We start from the raw sequence: 10,695 nt of genomic DNA on the forward strand, positions 1-10,695 counted from the left end.
CCTTTGCGTCCATGTCTTCAACAATTATCTTCTTCTCTTGATGTGGCTTTCAACAAGCTTAGAAGGAGGAAGGATGGTTTGTCTGCTCCTAGGTTCCGACCATCGACGGCACATACTCATGGTGTTCAACTTTGGTCAGCGGTACTTTCAGTTGATGATGACATTTCCATGGTCTGTGGCAAGTGTTCCAGTTCGCCATTTTTTGTGGAAGACAGGGAATTGGCTCACTTGGATACTATGCTTTGGCATTCTATCCCTTCCATTTGTTGCATCATTTCGGCTGTTGACGCTGTGGCGGCGGCTGTCAATCATCCCTATACGGACCAGGACGCGTACATTAGGGCAAGTATGGCTCTGATTTTAGACCAATTCCAGGTGGTCTTGGGGCAACTGTCTCATTTCTTTGGCAATCTACTTGACATACGACGTCGGGGCCCTTTGAAGTTATCCTCATGGGAAGATAGATTCAAGGCTGAATTGTTTCGTCAACCATGGTCGGGGGATACTGTCTTCAGTGGGTTTATTGCAGAAGTCGCATCCAAGGTGGACCGTCTTAACCAATTTCAAGTATCTGTAGCTTTGTTGGAGTTGCAAAAAATTCAACTTCAAGACTCTATGCGGCATCGTCAAACCCCACACTTTACCCCTTCCAACCCAGACCTTCGTGACTGTATGAAAGGCAAGGCGCCTTCTCAAGCACGAGGCAGGGGCAGGAAGGCTTTTCATGGTTCCGCATCGCGTTGCCTCTTTCGACCCGACGCTGGAACTGGAAATAAATATTCCAAACAGTGACACACGGAAATCAGAGCTCGGATTGGTTCTGCCGGTTCCTGCGGTTCTGGTGTTCGATTCCCCTGTAGGCGGGAGGTTAGGTCTGTTTGCTCCCAACTGGGAGTTTCTAGGAGATCCATTTGTCACAATGACTCTCATTCACTGCTATCGAATGCCTGTTGTCGGGGAACCACCCCTCACCATTCAACCTTTGCAGCGAATGTATCCTCAGGATCAAGCTGCAGTTCTTTCGCCCACAATCTCAACTCTACTGGAGAAACTTGCGGTAGAATGCCTCGATCCGGTGTGCATAACTCCAGGGTTTTACTCCCCGATTTTTTCTTGTGCCAAAGAAAAACTCCAGCAAGTTGCGTCTCATCTTCAATATGAAGACATTCAACTCTCGTTTCCTTCAACAGCCGCCTCACTTTCGAATGGTATCAGTCAGTCTTCCACACTCAATTCTGAAGAAAGGGGATTTCATCATATCCCTCGATCTTCAAGACGCATACCTTCACATTCCGATTCACCCAGATCATCGGAAGTATCTGAGGTTCACCTTCAAGGGCCATCACTTCCAATGGAAAGTCCTTCGATTTGGAATCTCTATGGCCCCGTGGCTTCTTACTCGGGTGACCAAATCCATCAGCAGTTTACTTCACTCTCGGGGAGTGACCTCCGAAAGCTATATCGACAATGATATCCAGGCACAACAGGATCCAATCGTTCTTGAAATCCATCGGGAGTTCACCATCAAGCCGCTCAAACAGTTAGGGTGGCTCCTCAATTACGAGAAGTCGGAGTTAACACCGACTCGCAGACTTCAGTTCATAGGAGCAGTCTTCGATACAGAACAAGCCATGTTGTTTGTTCCCCAGGACAGGTGGACCAAAATTCAGCGTCTGGTTCCGCTAGCCTTGGATCACCCCAGAACTCTACGCCAGTGGCAGGAGTTGCTGGGCGTCTTAACGTCAGCTCAGGCTCTGACTTACAGAGGTCAGCTGCAGCTTCGCCCGCTTCAGTTATTTCTGCGACCTCATCTTCAAACCAACAACCCTCAGGAGTTGATTCGGTTACCCAGGGAACTACGTCCAATTCTGCGTTGGTGGCTCAACGTACAGAATGTTTGCGCCAGCGTCTCTTTGGTGCCCTTCAGTCCAACCCATCAGTTGTCTGTGGATGCTTCTCTCGAAGGTTGGGGCGCCCACTTCCTTCAGCATCAAGTTGCAGGGCAGTGGTAGTCCGAAGACAAGTCACTCCACATAAACATTCTGGAGTTCAAGGCAGTATTACTGGCAATTCAGCACTGGGCGGCTCTACTCAAGATGTCTCACCTGCTGATACAGTCCGACAACTCAACGGTAGTGTGGTACATCAATCACCTAGCGTCGACGGGTTCAGCAGCACTTCTACAGTGGACGTTTCGATTCTATCTTCTGATAGATTCTCTCAACATCGTAGCAAGAGCCAGGCAAATCCCCGGAACAAAGAACGTGATTGCCAACGCTCTGTCTCGTTCCAGTCGCCCGTCGCCCACAGAGTGGCAACTCCTGCCCAAGATTTTTCGGACGATAATTTACCCGCTCTCTCGACTGAGTGTCGACCTTGTCCAGCAGTTGTCAGCGGTCCAACATCGCAGATAATGAACTTCCTTGTGCTACGATGCTATATGGATCCCATTTGTGCAGTTGATCCCAAGTCGCGATCGTTTCTGCTTGTGTACAATCTGAATAAATCTGAAACTTATTTCTGATTTGCGTCTTTGTTTCTTGCGGGATTTAGATTTCTCCTCTCATTTGTTTTGAGACTCTGGAGAGTCGCCACCTCACTTACTGTCCTCTGCTCCGTGGAGTAATTAAGTCAGTGAAGTACCTATACACATCTATGTGATCTTACTGTGGTAAGTAGTGGAAGTCATAAGATGATGTTGTGGTACTGAACGTTAAAATTGTGAGTTTTCAATTACCCTTTCACCCTCCTCGGGACGGTGTCTGTGGGGGTTGTTTCAAAGCAGGGGCTGGCCCGATACTAGTCGTTAGACTTTTATTACGGGGGTACCTTGGAAATCGTGGCGATGCGACTGATTACACTCGCTAAGCTGCGTCCTTTCACTTTGTGAAGGTAGTGACTGAACACCAAATTGCTTGGGAATCCCGGTCCCTGGGAGCACTTGTGCTTAGTAAGTCAATGGGTTCGAACTAACCCTCACACGAAGTAACTTTGGTAGTTATTGGCCTGCCTTGTAGTTGCTTCCTACGGTTGTTTTAGCATAACGCCTAGCTGTTATCACTTGAACTTCGGGTAATCTATGACCCACCTTCCTACCGTGGGATAAGTGCAAGTCGTGAGGCAGGATAAGTTTAAAAATTTGTAAATTTTAACTATAAATTGTATATTTATATACTTATCCTATCTCACGCGATAAAGTCCCACCCTACCTCCCCACTACCTAGATTACCACCGTTCCGGTTTTGTCCTTTTATGGCTCCAAGATCGAGAATGAGTATGTGAGGTGATCACGTGGGTGAGGACTGCGCATATCTCGTGCTGTAACGGACTAGTGAGCATGGCTGAGGCAGGAAGGCAGGCACAGCACGGGGACAGGGACAAGGTAGGCCAAAGTTTTAATTCGTTTCCACTCATGGTCGAATGAAGAGAGAGAGGTGCAAGTTGTGAGATAGGATAAGTATATAAATATACAATTTATAGTTAAAATTTACAATTTTCATAATCTGTATCAAACTAGTGTCTACCACTGAGGGGATACCCCATCGAGAGTGTACGTCTGTGTGTGTGTGTGTGTGTGTGTGTGTGTGTGTGTGTGTGTGTGTGTGTGTGTGTGTGTGTGTGTGTGTGTGTGTGTGTGTGCGCGCGCGTGTGTGTGTGCTCACCCTTATATAAAAATTTATATTTGCATTTACAAGGTTGTGCCCTGGCTTTAGGGAGAGAAATAATGGCTTTATGATTCACTTTGAATCGAAATTACAGGGTTTTGAAGCATTAAGCTTATCTGCCCTCATACATAGTGGTGAATCTACCTCCTTTTTTTGTCGAATTACCCAAATGTTGTGAGAGTATTTTGTCAATCGATTTTTTTTTAAACTCGTATAATGCTTGACATCTTATTGTTCATATAACGTTAGCATCTAGTCTTTATAGAGGCTAGGCACGTTGTTTTTATAAAGCATTAGGATTTCGGAGTTCAAATAACGTTTCTCATCTTACTGTTCATATAAGCTAGGCATCTTGTTGTTCATAAAAGGCTAGTCATCTTGCTGTTCATAGAGGCTTGGCATCTTGGTATTTGATTAGGCATGACGTATTGGTTGGTCAAGAGTCAGAGAGTTGTTTCCTTTCATCTGAGTTGTTCAAATATGTTAATATGTGATTTGATATCGTTTTACTGCAAACAGCATTACATCATTTCGTTATTTTTGTGTTTAGTTATACATGTTAGACTCGACGGGTATTCTTTTGAATAGCTTAGTGAGTTTAGCTATACGCCGCACTCAGCAATATTCCAGCTATATGGCGGCGTTCTGTAAATAATCGAGTCTGGACCAGACAATCCAGTTGTTCTTCCTGGATGTAAGACCAGTGTGTCGTGAGGTAGATATGTTCCGTTGACTTCGTTGCTTTCAGAGGAATTTCAGGATTACCAGTACTTGTATATAGATCTTTACATATTTACTCTATAAGTCACATCCCTTAATCTTTTTTAATTTTTCATTACATTCCCTATTTGTTCAAAACAATTTCATTAACAGCAGATCTTAGTATTCACTAAGATTATTGTTTATGGTCATGCATACGATAGAGACAATTGTATTTCAGTTTTACGAAATATGTATTCGTAAGGTGTATATGTTTTGTGTTTGATCTTCAGTTACTTTTTAATATATACAAAAGAATATGTGTACATATAATTCACGACTGAGTCTTTGCAAGGACAGCAAGACAGCTTTACAAACTGGCTAGCCGTGCCCATGGAGACGGTGTACGTGTAACTGTTGTTCATAATGACGTTGTCATGTCGTCATCTCAAAATCAGGGATGTATAAACAAATCAAAAGTGAGCAGTATTATGCATGGACGTTTGTTATGTTATGTGTGTGTATGGATATATATACACGTGGGCGTTATTGAAGCATCTCGAAATTTTTCGAAATTTCGTATTGAAGAATAACTGGTGTGATTCATTCGTAGAAACCCGACCTGAGAGTAGTGAGCTGACCAACATAAAGTCTAGCACTACTATCACACACGATGTGAAGCTGACACTAGCAGTAAGTGCCGAGGTATTTGCCTTGTGGTCATTTCAACAACGCTGAAAATCACTCAGCTATCACCTCCAAGTAGATTGTTTACATGCAGTGTAAAGCCTGGGAGCCGTGGTAAAAGGCAATCTCAGAGGTACAATCGGCATAAGTCTATGTTGTTATGTGAGTTACGATCCCTTTGGCGCTGACATTGTCGTAAGTCTACATTAAGGTGTGGGAGTTCAAGCACCTTAGTACTAAGACTGTCGTAAGTCTATGTAAGGGATAAAAGTTACGATCGCCTTAGCGCTGAGATTGTCGTACGTCTATGTTAAGGCGTAGGAGTTACGATCACCGTAGCATTGAGATTGTCGTAAGTCTATGTTAAGGTATGGGAGTTATCATCACATTAGAGCTAAGACTGTCGAAAGTCTATGTTCCGGTATGGAAGTTACGATAGCCTTTGCGCTGAAATTGTCGTTAGTCTATGTTAAGGTGTGGGAGTTCCGATTATCTTATATTTGACTGTTGTAAGTCTGTTAAGGTATGGGAGTTACGATCACCTTAGCTCTAAGACTGTCGTACGTCAATGTTAAGGTGTGGGAGTTACGATCACCTTAGAGCTTAGATTGTCGTAAGTCTATGTTAACGTATGGGACCTTGAAAATTATGTGAAGGTCACCAAAATCGACTGGGCCCTCCGCCTTCCCTAGTAGAAGTTTGGTGTCAAATATGAAGACAGACCAGTGAATGGTTCTTTAGATATCTTGCTGACAATCTTTACATGCAGTTTAACATGCTGAAATCTTCAGGGAGTCGCCGTGACCTTGAAAATTATGTCAAGGTCCCTAAAATCGATTGGGCCCTCCGCCTTCCCTGGATAAAGCGTGCGGATGAATATGAAGGAAATCCAGAGACCGGTTCTTGAGATATCTTGCTGACAAAAGTTAAACGTTAAAGTCCCCTTGTGACCTTGAAATGAAGGTCAAGGTCACCAATCCTTACTGGGGCCTTTCTTATACTGTGATGAACCTTGGTACCAAATATGAAAAGAATCTAGTCAACGGTTCTTAACATATTCCAATTCGTACGGACGGTCGGACGGACGGAGAACCCTCAGGAGTCCTCAGGAGTCAAGCTGCGAAACACGGTCAACCATCTAAGGACTGTCCGAGCTCGGCGTTGCTTAATTTGCGTAACTGATTCATGACCTGACCTCTACGCACAGGACCACACACCGCCATGATACCATGTTGCGGTCCAAGTGGCGACCTCGGGAGCTCGACCGACTCGACCTCGCAAACTACTCGACCTGTCTCAACCTGGGGTGTATCTCGACCTCACAACGACCTCACAAAGACCTCTTAAGGAGCTTTATGACCTTAGTTCGATTTTAGTTCGACTTTAGTCGACCTATCTCGACACAGGTCGGCCAAGTTGAAAAGACCTATACTCGACCAGCTAGACCTGTATATCGACCTAATTCCGAATTTATTTTGTCCTAAGTCGACCGGCCCGACCTCTACGGTGCATTTTCACCAGGTATCCATTTAATTAGAGGACTGCAAAGTAGTAACATCACCATCAGGAACCTTGACGTAAACCTGGTGAGCCCTGAGAAGCGAAGACTGCTCACCATTTGGGTGCAGATAGCCTGGCACCTGCTTGAACTGGTGGATGACCTGGAGAATGCCAACCCTCCTCCAAAGCCAAAGCCTCAGCCGTAAACACATCAATCCCATCCTTGATGCCTTCAAAGCTGAGTATCGGTCAGATGAGTGGGATCAGAGCAGATGGAATACTGTAGCCCATGCTTTCAAGGAAAGGTTGCAATTTCCATATTGCACCGGTGCGTTTGATGGCAAGCACATACGCATCAAGAAGCCTCCCAAAAGCGGGTCCCTCTTCTACTAGTACGAGAACCTCTTCTCTATTGTCTTGCTGGCACTCGCGGATGCCGACTACAAGTTCCCGTGGGTCATTTTCGGGGCCAAGGGATCAGCATCAGACCCTTTTGGTCTTCAACCATTCACGAGATCGGATGGAGGGCGATGACTTTGTATTCCCCGTATGTTGTACCATACTTCATCATCGGCGACGATGCCTTTCCACTCTGCCCCTGGATGATGAAGTCGTTTTCCATGCGTCAGATGGACCCCGATCAGCAGATCTTCAACTGCAGGTAATTATTCTTTTCCATAAATACCTAAATCAAATTATAACTTACTATCTTTGGGTGTATGCAATATTATGTCAAAGGTTTTGAATTGTGAATGCATTTGACTTTAAAATGTTAAATTTGTGACTTTTGCAGACTGTCTCGGGCCAGACGAGTGGTGGAGAATACCTTCGGGATTCTTGCTATGAGGTTCCAGATCCTCCTGTTTGTTTTTTTCTTTACGGTAAATGCGAAAAAAGAACACAATGAAAACTAACTATATACATGATGAACAAAACAAACTTTATTGCAATCATACAAGATGTATTTACATTTACACTTAGCAATGGATGGAAACTACAAAAAAATACCAGATGAAAAAAAGCTTTTAAATCTTTTACTGGAAACTCATTTAAATAGTCTGAAGGTAACATTTCACATCATTATAAAGTGCTTATGACAATATATGAGTATCAAGTTCTACTTCTCAGTTTCACTGTCCTTGCCGAGAGTCCTGAACATGTGACTGATCCTCTGAGATGTATGTAGGGTCCAAGAGACCGCTGGCAGGTACAGAGATATACCTGCTGCAGCACTGGACTCAAAGCTGGAGAAGATACCAGCCTGTTCCGCTGCTTTGCGACGTGTTGGAGAGGGTGGTGTGCTCAGGGTGGACCTCTGGGTGGCAGCAGGTTGGCGTTGAGATGATGTGCTACCACTGGCTGCCGTTTGGCTTTTATAAAGCAATTAGGAAGATGGCGACCATTTATGAGGTCAGCGCGGACTCGATTAGGTCGAGTTGAGGTCGAGATAGGTTGACTTCAGGTCGAGTTGGTCGACTCCAGGTTAAGTCCAAAGTTGAGTCCAGTTCCAGCTGGTTGCCTCAAGGACGATTCGAGGCCGAGTACAGATCGACTCTAAGACGAACACAAATCGGCATGTCAGGCCAGCTCGCCCTTCAGCTCGACCAGCTCGACCGAATGTCGACCTAACCTCGACCTTTCAAAAAAATTTCAAAAACTTGGTAGACCTGATTCGATCTGACTCGACCTGACTTGACGTGACTCGTTCTGAAAGTCGACTCCAAACTCGACCTTAAGGTCGAGAAGGTCGAGTAGCGTAAGGTCGGGACTTGGAACAACACTCTTGGTCCTAAGACAGCTTTGTAGGAACCAGGCTGGATTTCAGAAAGCACATTCGTGTAGTAATTAATTCAGAGAAACAAAGAAATCGCATGGTTATCCCTTGCAAGACCCTTTTGAGTACGTCAGCCAATATTCCGCAAAAACTGGATAATTACCATGTCAGCAGAGTAGTATGGAAAATAATGATCGGATTGTGACCATTTATAGCTCTTTTGTAGGGAAATCATCTCGCTTTCGATCCGTAGGCCTCGACAGGGCCTTAAAAATAGTTTACGTGGTGAACTCTAACTTTGATTGAGGAGGGGGTGGTTCCGTCGTTACATCCCTTTCCTATTATATAGTACTAGGATAGGGTCTATGTACCTATATGTCTTTCTAACGCTGTTTCTAACCGTGACACGCCCCTGTGCTCTGCCTGGCCCTGAGCGAGCCGCTGTAGTGCCTCCTCCACCCCGCGGGCCTCGCCCATGGGAAGTTTCCCTTCAGCTCGGTGCCAGCGCCATTTTGGCCGTGGCCGTTTTGGTCAAACAAAAACTGGGATAACAAGTTCAGTCACCTCAGAATCCCGGTATAGACGTCCCCAACCTCGAACGTCACTCCAATAGCAGCACTTGTCAACCTCCGTTTCTCGAAAGGACATGAAACTTGCAAAAAGAGCGCAAATTAACTTGGCTTGTGAACAAACTAATTAGACCAACTCAATTAACAACTCAAGCGTACTGATGACACAGCGCATGCGCACATCCCACGGAATTCCGAAAGTACGGAATAGGGAAGTGGAATTCAGCTTGACGGGCTATTTGGAGACAGAGACAAGTACAGACACCGGATCTCTCATGATACTGTAAAGTCCACACACGTTCTGTATAATTTGATTCCTGTTTATCCTTATTTAAGACAACCCCTGCAAAAGTGTCAAAAGAATGTAACCACTGTACTCGACATTGCTATGACTATGATTGCCATATTATCTTGCATTGTGATTCTGTTGTATCTGACCGTAGTTTTTTTCCTGCCTGATGGATAAACTTCATGTTGATATATATGAAAGCAGATATGCTTGACGACGATGATATGCTGTCATTGTTTCTCGGCGCAGCTATACATGATTTAACTGAACAAATTGATTGTGATACAGAACAGAACCGTTCACAGAATATTGCCAATCAGACATTTCCTCTACAAAATTAACTAACAGTACCTTTTGCAACGATTATGACGAAACAATTTATCATATGATATGGGAGTGTGACAGGGTGGAAAGCATATGGCGTGAAATGAAAATATGGCACAGGGCTCAATTAGCGCTACAATGATTGTAACTCCCATTCTCCAACATAGGCTTAAGATAGTCGTAGCGCTAAGATCGCTTGAAGCAAGTTGGCCCTGAACTGTATACGTAGAACTGAATTTTACAAATTCCCAGGTAATGTTCGGGATTAAAAGAAAGAATAACTATGCATTAAATGCGAAGATTATTAAAGTCAAGAATATCATATACAACTTTAGTAAGAAAGGTTTCATTCCAAATATTTCATACATCAAAAGACAAGTCATACAATATGTATACATTAATCTTGACCAGGAACCCTACTTCCTAAAACTTTGGTCCAGTTTACACATGCTACTTAGAACCGTTGAGAACGTAAATTATTTCTGTGTAACAATGTCATTGACTCTGTACATTTATACTGAAGTATTATCGGCCTTACATGTATGTATTGAACTGTATACTTTTACATATGTCAACCTGTATGTATACCTGAAAGAAAAGCGAAAAAAAATTTGATTGTGATCCATGCGAATACATAATACTGACATTTTGTCACTTCGTATGGAATCTAAAGAAAAATCTTATGTACACTTACTAAACAAAATCTCCCTACTGCGCAAACAATGTACATTGTAAAGTATTTATTAGAGTAGTGCAGCATATCACATGCTTTCATTTTTGATACTGAAGTAATGCAAGTGATGTATTGTAAATAATGCATTTGCCTTTGTATGATCCATCCATCCATCCATCCAGACCTACCCACCTTCCCATCCATTCATCCAGACCTTCCAATCCATCCATCCATCCATCCAGACCTACCCACCTTCTCATCCATCCAACCAGACCTACCCATCTATCCATCCAGACCTACCCATCCATCCATCCAGACCTACCCACCTTCCATCCATCCATCCAGACCTACCCATCCATCCATCCATCCATCAAACCTACCCACCTTCCCATCCATTCAGACCTACCCACCTTCCCATCCATCCATCCAGACCTACCCATCCATCCATCCAGACCTACCCATCCATCCATCCAGACCTACCCATCCATCCATCCATCCAGACCTACCCATCCATC

The 10,695-nt window shown here is 44.1% G+C and overlaps 1 protein-coding gene and 1 long non-coding RNA gene across 2 annotated transcripts; one reads left to right on the forward strand and one right to left on the reverse strand.

Annotated features, from left to right (window-relative positions):
* The first annotated feature begins 1,157 nt into the window (after positions 1-1,157).
* Positions 1,158-2,012, forward strand: LOC124256714. The gene has a single exon (XM_046690680.1). It carries the CDS (start codon positions 1,158-1,160, stop codon positions 2,010-2,012), a length of 855 nt encoding a protein of 284 aa, XP_046546636.1.
* A 2,482-nt stretch (positions 2,013-4,494) lies between these two features.
* On the reverse strand, positions 4,495-5,658 carry LOC124256704. Its single transcript, XR_006893050.1, has 2 exons — positions 5,594-5,658; positions 4,495-5,280 (listed from the first exon to the last, which is right to left on the reverse strand). It is a non-coding gene; the product is annotated as an uncharacterized LOC124256704 (long non-coding RNA).
* Positions 5,659-10,695: the final 5,037 nt, after the last annotated feature.

The sequence above is a fragment of the Haliotis rubra genome, unplaced genomic scaffold (assembly GCF_003918875.1).
Source record: "Haliotis rubra isolate DU_JTF1 unplaced genomic scaffold, ASM391887v1 Scf636, whole genome shotgun sequence".
Classification (NCBI taxonomy): domain Eukaryota; kingdom Metazoa; phylum Mollusca; class Gastropoda; order Lepetellida; family Haliotidae; genus Haliotis; species Haliotis rubra.

Coding starts and splice junctions, on each gene's coding strand:
- LOC124256714 (XM_046690680.1), top strand. CDS start 1,158: ATGAAGACATTCAACTCTCGTTTCCTTCAACAGCCGCCTCACTTTCGA.